The 16,178-nt window shown below is 36.9% G+C and overlaps 1 protein-coding gene across 18 annotated transcripts in view; it reads left to right on the top strand.

Moving 5' to 3' along the window:
- The window catches only part of PARD3 (par-3 family cell polarity regulator), an 870,612-nt gene that overhangs the window by 595,224 nt on the left and 259,210 nt on the right, over nucleotides 1–16,178 (top strand). For 15 of the 18 annotated variants that reach the window (XM_049885016.1, XM_049885003.1, XM_049885008.1 and 12 more), the window contains one exon: nucleotides 4,563–4,673. The exons of the other annotated variants lie outside the window; for them this stretch is intronic. In XM_049885016.1, coding sequence (XP_049740973.1) covers nucleotides 4,563–4,673 — 111 coding nt within the window. The remainder of the gene's footprint in view (nucleotides 1–4,562; nucleotides 4,674–16,178) is intronic. 18 annotated transcript variants of the gene reach the window in all.

Here is a 16,178-nt window from a genome sequence, read left to right as displayed (position 1 = left end):
TAGGAGAGCACTTGCCCTTCAGCGTCACCACCATTGGTGACGGAGCTTCTGCGGGAACGTTGGTGTGGGCTAGTCACGACACGCTCCTTCTCTGCTGTTGATGTTTGCTTCCTGGACCTAACGTTTAGTCCAGTATTTTTTCAGCTGTGCTCTTCCTTGTCCAATGAGCCATCGAAATTCTTCTGTGGCTTTTAAAAGATAATAAAATCAATGTAATTGAAGTCTTCCACATTTTTAAGCATCTTGCCATTAAATAATTGTCCTCATGGGTTGATTATAGGTTCCAACTGTAAAACTGACTTTGAGAGCACTTGTATAAGCTGAAGTTTTTCAGTGACCCTCCCCATCCACCTTTTTTTCAAGAAGAATTAAGCAGGTCTAAATAACACTAGAATATATTGGCAATCACAAGGGTTTAGCTGCCTTTTTTTTTTTTACATTCTAGAATGGTTGGTATATATTTTTTTTCAGTTATAGCCTTTATTTCATTCTGTCAAAAAATCACAGCTGAGGGATACATTTCATCCCAATTATGAAGTAATGTGCTGTGATTTTGTAGTACGCCTTAAAGAAATCACAAAAATTATTAATTAAAGCAAGCATTGAGGGTAATGTCCAAATACTAACCTATAAACATTTTTTCTATGCTTTCTTTACTTTTGCTTTAATCTTCAATCTATACTTTAAAAAAAGAAAGTGTGCTGTAACAGTTTGATAATAAATTTATAAATCATAAAATAGAAAATACATTCTGGTGATTTAGGGGAAGTCTAGGAAACTAATATTTTCGTACAAAAGACAATGAGAAAAAAATGCAGTTAATGGGTATGAGTTAGGATTTCCAGTCTCTTTTTTTAAATAATGTATACTTAAGATAGGAAGCCCTGGTGGCGCAGTGGTTAAGAGCTATGGCTGTTAACCAAAAGGTTGGCAGTTCATATCCACAACGCGCTCCTTGGAAACCCTACGAGACAGTTCTACTCTGTCCTAGGGGGCCACTATGTGTCGGAATCAACTCGAGCACAGTGTTTTTTTTTTTTTTTTTTTTAATACTTAAGATGAAAAGCTGAAAGTTTATGGTAAACTAATTTTATTTTTCCATAAAGTAGGATCAAACCATTTTTTAAAGGTTTTAACATACCTAATTTTTTTTAATTAAACTATGTTTGGGGTTGAAAATATCTAAATTGTTTTAAAACATGGAATAATCACCTATTCTTAATTTTTTTCCCTATTATTAACTCAAAGATAAGATATAAACGATCTTTTTGTAAGATTAGAGTGTACATTTAGGTGCAGGTAACTAATATATTGTTAGATTGTATCATTGCATAATGTTTCTCAAATGTAATAAATGAATATATGTGATTTAGAATGTGAACTTACACAGAGTATTCGAAGACAGGATCAACAAGGTGACATTTTATCATTTGAAGGATATTTATGAACTGAAAAGCTAAATGGTTAAATGATTTACTTTTAAGGATACCTGAGTATAAGAGCCCTGGAGACGCAGTGGTTAAGAGCTTGGCTGCTAACCAATCAGCAGTTTGAATCCACCAGCCTTTCCTTGGAAACCCTATGGGGCAGTTCTACTCTGTCTTATAGAGTCACCATGAGTCAGAATCGACTGGATGGCAATGGGTATGGTTAGGTTTTGGTTTGAATATAAGTAAACACAATATGTTAAAATTTTATCCTATGCTTTTATTGAAGTTAGAATTTAATGCATTTTATATCTCCAGATACATAAAAGTTGTGCAATTTTTCAGGTGGGAATGCAATCCCATGGCTGCAGATACCATCTACATACTGATGGCACTCAAATTAATACATCTAGCCTCATCCTTTTCCTTGAACTCCACGCTCAGATATGTAACTACTCCTTAACTCTGCCTGGAAGTCTAATGGGCATCTCAAACTTGAGTGCCCATGTCAAATCTTTATTATAACCCATCCTTGCCCCTAGTCCACCAAACTTGTTCATTCCCTGGCCCTCTATAACTTACTGGATTCTAATTCCTCTCTTCTATTTGCTCCAGCTAAGAACTTGGGGTCATCAGTGACTCCTCTTCTTCCCTCATACTCACATCCTCCCCATAAGCAAGTCCCACTGCTGCTGTTGTCAAAATATATCCAGAAATTAACTACTTCTCTCCATCTCTACTACCACCTGGTTTATTGCCATAGCCTCCTAATTTCTCCTTGATTCCGCTGTTTTTTGCACACAGTACGTTCTTCATTGTTAGTTTCTAAGATGTCATATCCTGTCACTCCTCTGCTTTTCCTTTCATCTGTGCAAAATTCAAAGGCCTACATGGCTTGCACAGTTCTACTTGGCCTGCTTCTCCATTTCTTCCTATCTTATTCTTTTTTCTCTAAGGCTTTAGCCACATTGTTGCCCTTGTAGCTCCTCAAATAAACTCAGCCTACCCATGCCTCAGGACCTTTACACTTGCTCTTTGCTCTGCCTTGATGACTGCTGCCCCACATGGATGGCTGCTCTACTTCATTCAGATCTCTGACCGAATATCACTTTATCAGAGGGCCATGTCTGACCACCCTGTCTAAAATGAAATAATCCCTCACCCTGTCACTCTTTATCCCCTTCCATCAAAGCAGTTTTTACTACCTGATCTGTTCTATACTGATTTGTTACCTAAATATAAGTGCTGTGACAGCTGTGATACATAGCTCTTTGCATCACTACTTTTAATTGCAGTGCCTTAAACAAGAGCTGGCACATAGTAGATGCTCAATAATTTCTTGTCAAATGAATAAACATCCTGTTTTAGGTGTTGGCTCCTACTGGGGCATAGAGTTTTTTATGTTTTTGCTTTCATTTATTCTTTTTCATTCATTCTCTAAAGCCAATCATTATACTCAACTCTGAGACGTCATGATTACACTGACAAAGAAAAGAAAAAAAAAAGGCTTTTATTTTAATACTTTGTATTTGCTAATTTTAAAAGTATAGTACATATTTCATCCTTTGTGATCCTTTGTGAGAAGTGGTCAGGCTTTGGATTTAAGTTCTTAAAGGCTTTTTTTCTTTTCTTTTTTTTTCCATTTGCAGTGGTCTTCTAATTTCCAAATAAAATTAAATTTTACGAATAGATTCACTTCATAGAAGTTCATTTTATAGCAATTTTTTTTTTTTACTTTTTATTGTGCTTGAAGTGAAAGCTTACAATTCAAGTCAGTTTCTCATACACATATTTTATAGCAGTTTTGATTGCTACCTGATGATATAAAAAAATATGCCTAACATTAAAAAGATCGTGACACGGTGGTGGTGTTTTTAACTCTTCTCTGTTTTAACCTTCTGAGAACACTTGTCCTTCCTTACTGATAAATCGCTTTGCAAGGACAGTGTTACTTTTGTTAACATGTTAAGAATCCCCACATACATTTCAGTCCATGTGTAGACTGGTATTTGAAATCAGATGTGTATTAATAAAAGTAATTACCGATACTGCCAGCCAAGCTATTGATTGAAAGAATTTTTCTCTTTCTTATCAACTTTGAACTTACCTCTTTCTTCCTCTTGATTTTGATATGATTAATTGCCACTTTCAATCAGATTCCTAGTTCCTTCCTAGAAAGAAACATCCAACTTACTTTATATATTTTTGAATGCTTAGTTGTGTAACTTTGTGTGACAGTTTTCTTTTTGGAACACCTGGTACCCAACTCACTACAGATAAATATCATTTGAGAATATGTAGGACAGACATTCCAGGCAACGTGGTCTTTTATAGAAACTAACAGAGCAGGAGCAATGATTTGTCCAAGCCTGAGGTTTCATGGATATTTTGGATGCCAAAATAAAATAATTTTAGTATTGTTTAAAACAGCCTCAAGTTTACATGCCCATCTGTAGAAGGTTGTATGGACCATTTTTGAATCATCCATTCATTCCTCGTACTTGTATTTGATCAGATGTAGATTTCCAAGTCAAAGACACCACATTCTGCAATCACTTTTCATCAGATTTAGGAGAATATTTGATGAGAATGCCTTAAAGCTTTCAATTTAATAAGATCAAAGTATTATAGCAGTATCAATTATTCTTGTCCTTTAAACCTTGCAAACGCCACCTTGTTTGTCACTTTTTAAACTATGATGAATGTTTCCAATAAACCTGGCTTTGAAAATAAAGAAGGATAGTCATTTATGGAGAGGTTATTAAATAGATGATTTTGGATTATCGTTTTTTTAGTCCTAAGAGAAATCCACTCTAGTGCAGATTTTTATCCTGTAGTATCTGAAGTATTTGACACTCAGTATAATGTTTAATAAGAATGAATTATTATTGCCAAAAGCAAAAATCAAAATTGAGGCTATTTTCCAAAAGGGTTTCCTCTGGAAAACTCTAATTAAAAATGAATAAAATAATCTGATTGAAACATTTTATATTGGGCAGAACTAATGAATTGCAGGAGACATTTGGCCCTCATTTTAGGACGCTAACATTTCATTGAATACATATACCTTTGTCATCACAGAAGAAAACTTCATTTTGTATACATTGACAAGATAGAATTTTTTGTTATCAACAGGTTTGGCAAACATCGAAAAGATGACAAGATTGAGAAAACGGGTAAAATAAAAGTACAGGAAGCCCTTACTTCAGAAGAGGAGAGGATGCGAATGAAGCAGGAACAGGAGAGGTAGACAGAATTCAGCGTTTGATTAAACCTCATTAGAAAGAGGTTCTTCTTGTTTGTTTTCCTTCCTGTTCTTTCTCTCTTCTTCTTTTTTAATATAAACAGTTTGCCTTCACTTAATTTTTATTTTTCTGTGTCAATCCATATATTGTTGGTTGTGGGATGAATACCAGGTAAAGAAAGCTTAAAAACAAAAACCCTTATGTTTATTTGAGGCATCAGTGAACTTTAGGGGTTTTAGCTAAGATCTTTCACATAGGAGCCTATTAGATGAATAAGGAAACATTAATACTCAATTTATATATATTTTTAACTCACAAAAAATCAAAATCCTGCCTCATTCATTTATAAGTTATAATACAATGTAATAATTTTCAAGAAACACTCACCTAGAAATAAAACCACTTGAATTTATATACCGGTTTTAAATATCTTGATGTGTAGTGGGAATAGAAGAGGCTGTTAGGTTTTCATTGTGTTGTTTCCTTCTCGAACCTGAAATTTATTTCTTGTTTCTTTTCTGTTTCACTAGCTCCTCACATTTTGTGACATTTTCTACTTAAATTTCATACCATTTCTTCCACAAAATTGCTATCTATGGTTGAATCATTACATTTCAGGAACCCAAAGACTGATGAAATGAATGAAGAGAGTCACGTTTAGCAGACACTTGAAAACTGTTTTTATAAGTAATTAGAATTTTTCTCATTAAACTCCCCAGGGAATTAGAAAGGCATCACTTACTTGTTATTAGAGTTTATAGTCTTCACAGTGAGCTTCTTGTATCATTTCAGTTAGTTTTCAGAGGTACTATGCCTATTTTGAGTCCCTGCATGATGCAAAGGGTTAATGCGGTTGGCTCTTCACCAAAAGGTTGAAAGTTGAAGGCCACCCAGAGACATCTCCGAAGAAAGGCTGATGGTCTACTTCCAGAGGGCCGGCCATTGGAAACTGTACAGGGCACAGTTTTAATCTGACACACGTGGCACCACCATGAGCTGGAGTGGGCTCAGTGGCCACTGAAGCTGGAATGCCTATTTTATTTTGAATAATTTGGAGTTTAAGTTAGTTTCTGGTGACTTGGTCAAGGTTACACAGCTAAATATAGTCCATAACCCAAAGACTATAACCCAGCATCTTTGAAACTGAGCTCAGGTTTCTTACCACAATCCAGAGCTAGTGAAGCTTTTCTATTTCACACTTTAAAAATGTATGATGTAACTAAACATAGTATCCTACAGCGCTTTTCTTTAGAAGAGATTAGTATTTGGGTATTTTCCCATTCATCTTTGTAATACCACTGAGATTGTTTTTTGTTAGAGTGGTTACTCTGATTCTTTATTTGTAGCTTTTCAGGGTATATATGATATAAGTGGAAAAAATATAGGCTTTGAATTTATGATGGAAATTTGGGTTTATTCTGCTGGTTCTCCCCCAACTTTTTGTTTGTTTTATTTTTCCATCTTTCTAACCTAGGCCCTTCTTACTTTCCTACTCTCTCTAGTCCTGGTCACTTTTGGGTTCCCTAAATTTATTAATGAACTCACCACCGAATGTAGGTTTAAGGGCATACAGTATTTTCTTAGTTCATATAATACAGCATTTCATTGCTCTATAGTATAAACTTCTACCCCAAAAGAGTTTCTTGTTCCTAGGGAAGGTAATATGCCAGGTAAATATATGAACTCAGATTTATCCACAGGCAAATACGTGACTTAGCTAGAGAGCATTCTGAGCCACAGAAAGAAACAGTACACTTCCCCCATCCTGATGCCTGCAAAAGGGGACAGCTTCATTAAATTGTACCATTTTTCATATTACAAATATTTCCCCTTTGCACTTTAAGATGACTGCTGCCTTTCAAGCCAGAATTTTAACGCCATTTTCTAAAATACTTCTATAATGCGTGGTCAGATATTTCCAACCAAACAATGATTTTTACATAATGGTGTCACTTGTGTTATTAACTTGCCTAAGGCACAGTTGACTTCTCAGTTTTGCTTTTATTCTCCATCTTCATACTTGTAATGATGCATTACTTCTGGGAACCAGGTTGGTCATAATGAATTTACAATGTACAGGAGGCCTAGAATAAAAATCTTTTAGGGTCAAGAAACAAGTGAATGGTCCATTAAAGAAAATCAATTAGGCTCATAACTTGAGGAAATTATTATACGTTGACTTTGTATTTCAATAACGGTTTTTACAAGTATGTTTTAGTTAAACTCAGGGGTTTTGTAAGAGCAAATGAGTGCATGAGACTTACTGAGCTACGTAAGTGGAGTGCTTAGTGTTTGTTATTTTGGTAGAGCAAGGCTTCTTTTGCATGTCTTCATTTCTGTTCTCTGTCTCTTGACATTGGTGACTCTTCTTTTGAAAACGGAAACTACAATTGGGAAAAATTTGCCTGGAGAAATAGATAAAAATGAATATAACTACAGCTTATACTCCCATTACAGCCTTTGCCTCACTGCAGATTAGCAGTCAAGTATCTCCTGTAGCGTTATATACCACTAGCTTGACTGCTAACCGAGAGGTCGCCAGTTCAACTACACCAGCCTCTCCTTGGAAACTCTACGGGGCAGTTCTACTCTGTCCAATAGGGTCGCTATGCATTGGAATCCACTTGATGGCAACAGGTTTGGTTTTTTTTATATGAAGATGACGAGGGTATCAGGATTGGAGGAAGACTCATTAACAACCTGCAATATGCAGATGACACAACCTTGCTTGCTGAAAGTGAAGAGGACTTGAAGCACTCACTGATGAAGATCAAAGACCACAGCCTTCAGTATGGATTACACCTCAACATAAAACAAAAATCCTCACAACTGGACCAATGAGCAATATCATGATAAATGGAAAAAAGATTGAAGTTGTCAAGGATTTCATTTGACTTGGATCTACGATCAGCATGCATAGAAGCAGCAGTCAAGAAATCAAAAGACACATTGCATTGGGCAAATCTACTGCAAAAGACCTCTTTGAAGTGTTGAAAAGCAAAGATGTTACCTTGAAGACTGAGGTGTGCCTGACCCAAACCATGGTGTTTTCAGTCACTTCATATGCTTGTGAAAGCTGGACAGTGAATAAGGAAGACCGAAGAAGAATTGATGCCTTTGAATTGTGGTGTTGGAGAAGAATGTTGAATATACCATGGACTGCCAAAAGAATGAACAAATCTGTCTTGGAAGAGGTATGACCGGAATGCTCCTTAGAAGCGAGTATGGCGAGACTTCATCTCACATACTTTGAACCTGCTATCAGGAGAGATCAGTTCCTGGAGAAGGACATCATGGTTGGTAAAGTAGAGTGTCAGTGAAAAAGAGGAAGACTCTCAACGAAATGGATTGACACAGTGGCTGCAACAGTGAGCTGAAGCATAGCAACAATTGTGAGGATGGCACAGGACCAGGCAGTGTTTTGTTCTGTTGTGCATAGGGTCACTATGAGTCAGAACCAACTCAATTGTACCTAGCAACAACAACAACTTATAAAAATAGAAAACCAAACTCCACTTACTTATCAGTTATGACATGTCTACAAATCAAAATATTTTTTGCCCATACACAGCCATATACTCAAAATATAAATATTAAAAATTTGAAAGGACAATGAATATAATTTAACTTTTTTTTTTTTTTAACATGTTAAAATTTATTTAAGATGGTGAAAGTAAATTAGAGTCTTCTGAACATAGGCCTGGGATTAAATTTGACTTAATTCTTGTTATCTTCTTCCCCTTCCCTTCCACCCCCTGACAAAACTAGGAGATTTGGGGTCGAATTAATGCTGACCAGGTAGGAGACATGATCAAGAAGGATCACTCTGTGTCCTCTGGCTTCACTAGTCTTGCCTTGCTGCAAAGCTGATGTGGCATGATAAAGTTTCTTTCTCTTGTTGAGAAGCAGAGAGTCTGGGATGATGCCAAGGGTGAATTTTGGCCTTTAGTGCTCAGTAGGAAACCCTGGTGGCGTAGTGGTTAAGAGCTACAGCTGCTAACCAAAAGGTTGGCAGTTCGAATCCGCCAGCTGATTCTTGGAAACCCTATGGGGCAGTTCTACCCTGTCCTATAGGGTCGCTATGAGTCGGAATCAACTCGACTGCAACAGGTTTGGTTTTTGGTTTAGTTCTCAGTACTGAACCTAGGCAACTTAGCATTTCAGAGGTGCTGTTGGCTACCTTTGGGCTAAGTGAGGTAACTAACAAATTAGAAGCTGAGGAGTGAATTCAGTGCTTATCTGCCACTTACTGGTTTGCCTTTCAGGTGTGCTAGGAAAGTGCTGCCCCTATTTGCCCATTTCCCCCACAGAAGGATTGGGGTCCAAATCTTAAGTAGAAGCATGTTTAATTCAGTGATCTGTGTAACTTCAGGTTCACTTAAAACCAGTGACCATCAAGTCAGTTCTGACTCTTGGCGACCCTATGTGTCTGAGTAAAACCTGTGCTCCATAGGGTTGTTAATATCTGATTTTTCAGGAGATCACCAGGTCTGTCTCCCCAGCTGCTCTGAGTGGACTTGAACCTCCAGTCTTTCAGTTAGTAGCTGAGCAAGTTAATTGTTTGCACCACCCTTAGCTTTCATTATAAAGCAGAGTAATAAATTTCTGTTGACCACTTATCAGAAGTAACTATTGACTTTCTACTGTGTTTTTACTCTGATGACATCTACACTTACGTTTTAATAGTTAGTATATGCGATTTTTTTTTTTTTTATGTGATGCAGGATTTCCCAAACTGTTTAGCAGCAGAAAAGGGAATCCATGTGCAGGTAGACGCCTGACTTACGACATAGTTGAGTTATGACAAACCACACTTATGACCTTCTGGGTTTTTTTTTTACATCTTATCATTAGTAATATGTACTACATACAGTGTTGCAGCATGTAATCTACTGATGTCATCATTCTCAGATGTAACGTTTCCAACTCCCAAATACAAATAGAGATCAGATTTATAAAGATACTGATAATAAAAGGCAATAATACTAAAAAAAAAAAGAGGTATTGAAATTACATCAGAACTCACTTATGACGGAAGAGTCATCAGGAAGGAACCCTGTTGTAAGTCTGGGACTACCTGTACAAGATATGTTTAGGGAATACTTGTTAGTTGCCGTCAAGTCAGCTATGACTCATAGCGACCTTATGTATAACAGAACAAAACATTGCCCAGTCCTGTGCTATCCTTACAATCATCGGTATGTGTTATGGATGGAGTTGTGTCCCCCCAAAAATGTGTGTAAACTTGACTAGTCCATGATTCCCAGTATCGCGTGATTGTCTACCATTTTGTCATCTGATGAGTTTTCCTTTGTGTTGTAAATCCTTCCTCTATGATGTTAATGAGGTAGAATTATCGGCAGTTATCTTGATGAGGTAGGACTCAATCTACAGGATTAGGCTGTATCTAAAATCAGTCCCTTTTGAGATATAAAAGAAAGAAGAACAGAGCTGTGCGGGCCTCATACTACCAAGAAAGCAATGCCAGAACCCGAGCTTCCTGTGCTGAGAAGCTCCTAGACCAGGGGAAGATTGACAACAAGGGTCTTCCCCCAGAGTCAACAGAAAGAGAAAGCCTTCTCCTGGAGCTGGCACCCTGAATTCGGACTTCTGGCCTCCTAGATCGTGAGAGAATCAATTTCTCTTTGTTAATGCCGCCTACTTGTGGTTTTACTTTTGCAGCACTAGATAACTAAGACAGTATTTTTGATCCCATTACTGCAGCCACCTCTCAAACCATCTCATTGAGGGTCTCTCTTTTTCACTGACCTTCTACTTTACCAAGCATGATGTCCTCCAGTCACTGGACACAGATAAACTAATTTGTGCATGTTTCTTTACTCTGTTATTCCTCAGAACCCTAACTTTGTCAATATACGTGTGTTAATGACCAAGAAAGGAATAAAGAGTCATTGTTCTCCTAAGTTATTTATCCATAGGCCTTCCCCTACCCCACCCCCAACACATAATTTCCTTTTTCATGGAACAGTAATGTCTCTCAGAATTCGAGCGTTATTTGAGAAATATGGTGGTTCGGCCACACCCAGCTCAGTCACCTAACTGGCTTTAGACAACAGAACTGATTGTTTCATAAAACTGTGAGTAAACTGAGAGCCAGTGTTATGACCTGCCTTTATTTTATGGCTTTGGTTTTGTGTGTTTAAGAATCTTTTCCTGGCTCTTATCTTTGTTATTCAGTTTTTTCTTTCCTAGATATTACTTACCTGTTTAGAATATATACGTTTTAATGTCTAATTCTAAACTTACTCTAATTTTAAAATTCTAAATTTTAAAACTACATAAAATTTAAAAAAACATAGAATTAAGAATAGAAAAACAGCAATGTATCTGAAATAATGCTATTATTAACATACTCGTCTATGTCATTCTAATATATTTTCCTACAAAATACATATTTACATACACACATCCTTTACAATGTTGACTACTTCTATTTTTATTTTGATTTTTTTTGCATTTTGATGTATTCTTATAACATCATTTTAAATGCTTTGTGGAACACAGTCAAATCTTTCTTCGTGAACAGATGGATGGGTGGAAATGAAGGATAGAAAGATGAAATATTAGCTGTGACATCTGGCCAAATTCCCCAACTCTCAAAAATATTTACTATATATATTATTCATTTTATTAAATAAGATTAATAATGTTAATTGGCTGGCATTTTGTAGTTACTTGGCAAGCCATAGCTATTACGATATTATTATCTATGTCTACATAGTAACTTGTGCTTGGAAATATTTCCAAGGATACTTAATGATTTTAGTAGAGACATGAAAAAGGTAAATGAATTTCTCATGGAATTATCCTAGTATATGTAGGGTATTTGTAAATCCGTTAAGAAAATATGTAGCTTGGCATTTTCCATTTTTCAAAGTGATAATCACCCTTAAAAGCCTTGTGTTTTCAATACTGGGTATATCATATCATTCAGGGCTTCCAGAGAAACAGAACCAGTTTGAGATACACATACACATTATATGGTTTTAAGGAATTGGCTCACGCAGCTGTGGAAGCTGGCAAGTCAGAAATTCGTAGGGTAGCTGACAAGCTGAAAATGCAGAAATGAGTTGGTATTGCACTCTTGAGTCTGAAATCTATAAGGTAGATCAGCAAGCTGAAAACTGGCAGAATTTTTATGATACAAACCTAAGGCAGAATTCCTTTTTCTCTGGGAATCTTTATGTTTTACTCTTATGACCTTTAACTGTTTAGATGAGTCCCACCCTCACTATTAAGGGTAATCTCCTTTCCTTAGAGTGAACTGATTGTAAATGTTAATCACATCTACAAAATACGTTCACAGCTACATCTAGACTACTGTTCGACCAAACAGTTGGGTACCACAGCCTAGCCAAGTTGGCACATGCAATTAAGCATCAAACTAGACCATCGAATTTTCTGTGCTTATATGTCACATTTCTAGTTCATGGTGTGTCATTTGACAAGTTTTTGTGGCATTTCTGCGTATGGTTCCCGTTGATTGATTGACGTTCTCTCTTTTCCATTTTATCAACTGTCCTCAATATCTGCTTTGAGGAATTACCTGAATTTTTGATAAAATAATTTGTGGTCTGTCTTGGTAAGATTTTTTTTTTTAATCTGGTGATATTTGTTTTCTGGCAATAATCTTTGCATTTAGGTGACATATTGTCATTCATATAAAAGTGGAGTTTTATAAATTAACCTTTTGACTTAAAAAATATTTTTCTATCCTGTAGCATAATTTAAAAAAAAAAATATTTTGTTTGACCACTTTAATCTGTCGGAAAAGCAACTCTAATCAATAAAATTGTTTTCACCAAAAACTTTTTTTTTTTTTTTTTTTGTCTTTTATTGTGAGGTAAACAAGAATGTTTAAGAATCTCTTAACTTGGTTAGTGGGAGTTCACTACTTAGACCAATACTTGGGGAAGTTAAGCTTGGACATGTTGTGTATTTAGAACTGATTTTATGGACTGACTATATGTATGGATGGAAACCCTGGTGGCTTAGTGGTTAAGTGCTACGGCTGCCAACCAAATGGTCAGCAGTTTGAATCTGCCAGGCGCTCCTTGGAAGCTCTATGGGGTAGCTCTACTCTGTCCTATAGGGTCGCTATGAGTTGGAATAGACTCGATGGCACTGGGGTTTTTATATGTATGGAACTGATTTTGTAGAACTGGGGTAGGAAAATGCAGTTTGACTTCTGATCAGAGCTGTCTGAGATATATTCATTGTTGGAGGTGGAGCATGTCTTTGAGGTGGAAATAACAGGTGTCATGGGTAATTTGATACCTGTGAAGCCAGAATATTGTATGAGTGAATGTTGAGTATGTCAGTGTGTGTGTGTGTGTGTGTGTGTGTGTGTGTTTTGGTCAGTGAAATACTATTTTAGTGTTTTATTAGTTGATGTAAAAGAGAAGTATTTGTTTTTCCACATTATTTTAAGAGTACAATAATATGGTGGTTTCAAAAACTATTATCACACGGTTCCTTCTCTCAGTGACCCCTCACTTTATTATGAGGGAGAAAAGATGAAAACCTGCTGACACTGAAACAGTGATGTGAGGCAAGGCTAGCAGGTGTGAAGATGGGTGGGTGCAGGGCACTGGGCAGGGGAGGGACAGCGGGACTGAAGTTGATAGCGAGGGCTTCATGGAGACGGCAGTTCTGGGGTAGGTCTCATTCCCAGGAACTGGCGTAGTTTAGGAAAGTGGAAACTTCCACACCCAAACTCAGCATTCCTCTCCTCCCCCTTGTACAGTGGCTCCTGTGGGATGGGGAAGTCTATTTTTTTTTTAAATTGTGGTAAATACATATATTGTCGTTGTTGCTGTTAGGTACTGTCGCATTGATTCCGACTCACAGGGACCCAATGTGACAGAGTAGAACTGCCCCATAGGGTTTTTAGGCTGTAATCTTTAGGGAAGCGGATCTCCAGGCCTTTTTTCGCCAGAGCAGATGGTGGGTTTGAACTGCTGATCTTTTGGTTATCAACCAAGTGCTTAACCATTATGTTACCAGGCCTCCTTAAAATACATAAAACCACATAAAATTTGCCGTTTTGGCCATTGTTAAACATACAGTTCGGTGGCACAATGTTGTGCAACCAACATCACAGTTTATTTCCAAAACAATTTTTCCTCTTCCAGCCCAGAAGCTCTGTACCCATTAAGCAATAGCTTCCCATTTTCCTCTCCTCGCAGCCCCTGGTGAACTTGAGTCTGTTTGCTGTCTCTATGAATTTGCCTATGCTGTGAATATTTCATATAGATGGGATCATGTAATATTTTCCTTTTGTTTCTGGCTTATTTCACATAGCATGTTTTCAGAGTTCCCTGTTGTAGTTGACATCAGAACATCATTTCTCTTTATGGCTGAATAACATTTCATGTACGTGTAATTTTTGTTTATCCATTCATCTACTGGTGGGTATTTTAGTTCTTTCCATTTATGGCTGTTGTGAATAGTGCTGCAGCGGACATTGAGGTACAGGTTTCTGTCAGAGCCCTGCTTTCACTTTTTGGGGGGAATATGCCTGGTAGTGGGGTTCCAAAGTGTTTTCTACAGTGGCTCTACCATTTTACATTCCCACTAACATTTTACATGTTCACCAGTTTCTCACATCTTTGTCAACACTTGCTAGTTTCTGTTTTGTTTGTTTTATAATAGCAATGGCAATGTTTTATAATAGCAATAGATTCTTTAAAAGTTACGATCGCATTAGTTGTTGGTAGTATCTCCGTGAATGCTTTTCTCTGATCTCTTTTTCAGTTTTAAATCATTTTATATTTTTGAAATGGATAATATCATCTCATTTTGGCATTAAGAAATGCAGTTTAACTTTTTCATTCACCTATTTATAAGGTACCATTATGGACTTCAACATTTTTCCCTCTTTCCTAGAACTGGAAGAATATACCTTTAAAAGAGTTGTTCCTCTTTGAAAAAAAATTTTTTAGGACACAATTAGAATATGGAAGTCCTCTCTTTCCAATCAAATTTTACCCTAATATTACAAAGATATTGACATCTCACCTAAAATTGTGACTGTTTTCAAAGAAGAAATGTAGCAGAATATTGTTCCCCCTTCTGAGAATTCAGGGAGTGCTGGTGGCACAGTGATTAAGCACTTAGCTGCTAATCGAAAGGTCAGCAGTTCGAACCCAACCAGACACTCCACAGAAGGAAGGTGTGGCAGCCTGTTTGCATAAAGATTTCAGCATGGAAACCCTTGGGCAGTTCTACTCTATCCTGTAAGGTCCCCATGAGTCATAATTGACTCAACAGCAATGGGATTTTGGTTTTTTTTGTTTTATGGAATTTAACATAGATACCAAGTTGACAGCTTATACACTGGTAGGTGACAGCTATTAGATTTAATTTTATTTTTTTATAGGCTAAAGGGTTTATGACTTGAGTCATAGTATTTCTGAAGTCTGTCATTTGCTCCAGCGTTTTGAGGGGCAAATTCTATAAAGCGTTCCATTAGTTGACTAAAGACTGCTATTAAATTGAACTTGTTTTTCCAATTGTAGGTTAAATTATATTCAGCTATAAATTTTGATCTTCTCTGATGAATTTCTATAATACTGAAAAATAGAGAAAGGTAGTACTGTTAGTGTTGGGAAAAATAACTTGGTTTCCAGACTTGGGCTTTTCTGGGTGGCAAAGCAATAAGTTGGGTGTAAAACATTTCTGAAGCAAATTGATTGCAAGATCTTAAACAATTTTTTGTTATTAGCTTCCATCAGGTGGGCCCCCTACTCATAGTAACCCCACGCACAACAGAACAAAACGCTGCCCAGTCCTGCACGATCCCTATGATCGGTTATGAATTGGACTGTTGTAATCCGTAGGGTTTTCATTGGCTGATTATCAGAAGTAGATTAAGGCCTTTCTTTCTAGTCTGTCTCAGTCTGGGAGCTCTGCTGAAACCCGCTTCACATCATGGCAACACGCAAGCATCCACTGACAGGTGGGTAGTGACTGTGTATGAGATACGTTGGCTGAAATCAAACTGGGTCTCCTGCGTGGGAGACAAGAGTTTACCACTGGACTACCACTGCCGCCTGGAAATAGTTTACGACTACCTAATATGTAGCTTCATTTATTTTGAAATCTGAAAGTTATTTTGAAGTTTTTTCTGTTAAACTAATGTTCCTGTATTATCTTCTGTAGCAGTTGCAGAATCTTTTATTAAAATCATTGAAGGTCAACTCTATTCCTTGGAGCCTTTAAAAAAATGGAACCATGGATGGTTGTGTGTAATGCAGCTTTGGGGGTGGAGGCATTTTGTATACCGTGGAGTAATTTAAGTATGCCATTGATTCCCATCGTTAGGAGTTGGTTACTCAGTAGTAAGTCTCATGACTTTTACCTTTCCTGGGTATATAAAGACTGTACCACACAGTCATAAAAAAAGTTCTTTTCATCTTACTCTACTGCAATTAGTGCTAAAAGCCATTTATTGTAAAAGCAAAAATCCTAATGAATAGAAATG

This window comes from Elephas maximus, chromosome 4 (genome assembly GCF_024166365.1).
Source record: "Elephas maximus indicus isolate mEleMax1 chromosome 4, mEleMax1 primary haplotype, whole genome shotgun sequence".
Lineage (NCBI taxonomy): Eukaryota > Metazoa > Chordata > Mammalia > Proboscidea > Elephantidae > Elephas > Elephas maximus.
The sequence above is the reverse complement of the archived record's forward strand: the minus strand, read 5'-3'. Positions and strand labels throughout refer to the sequence as shown.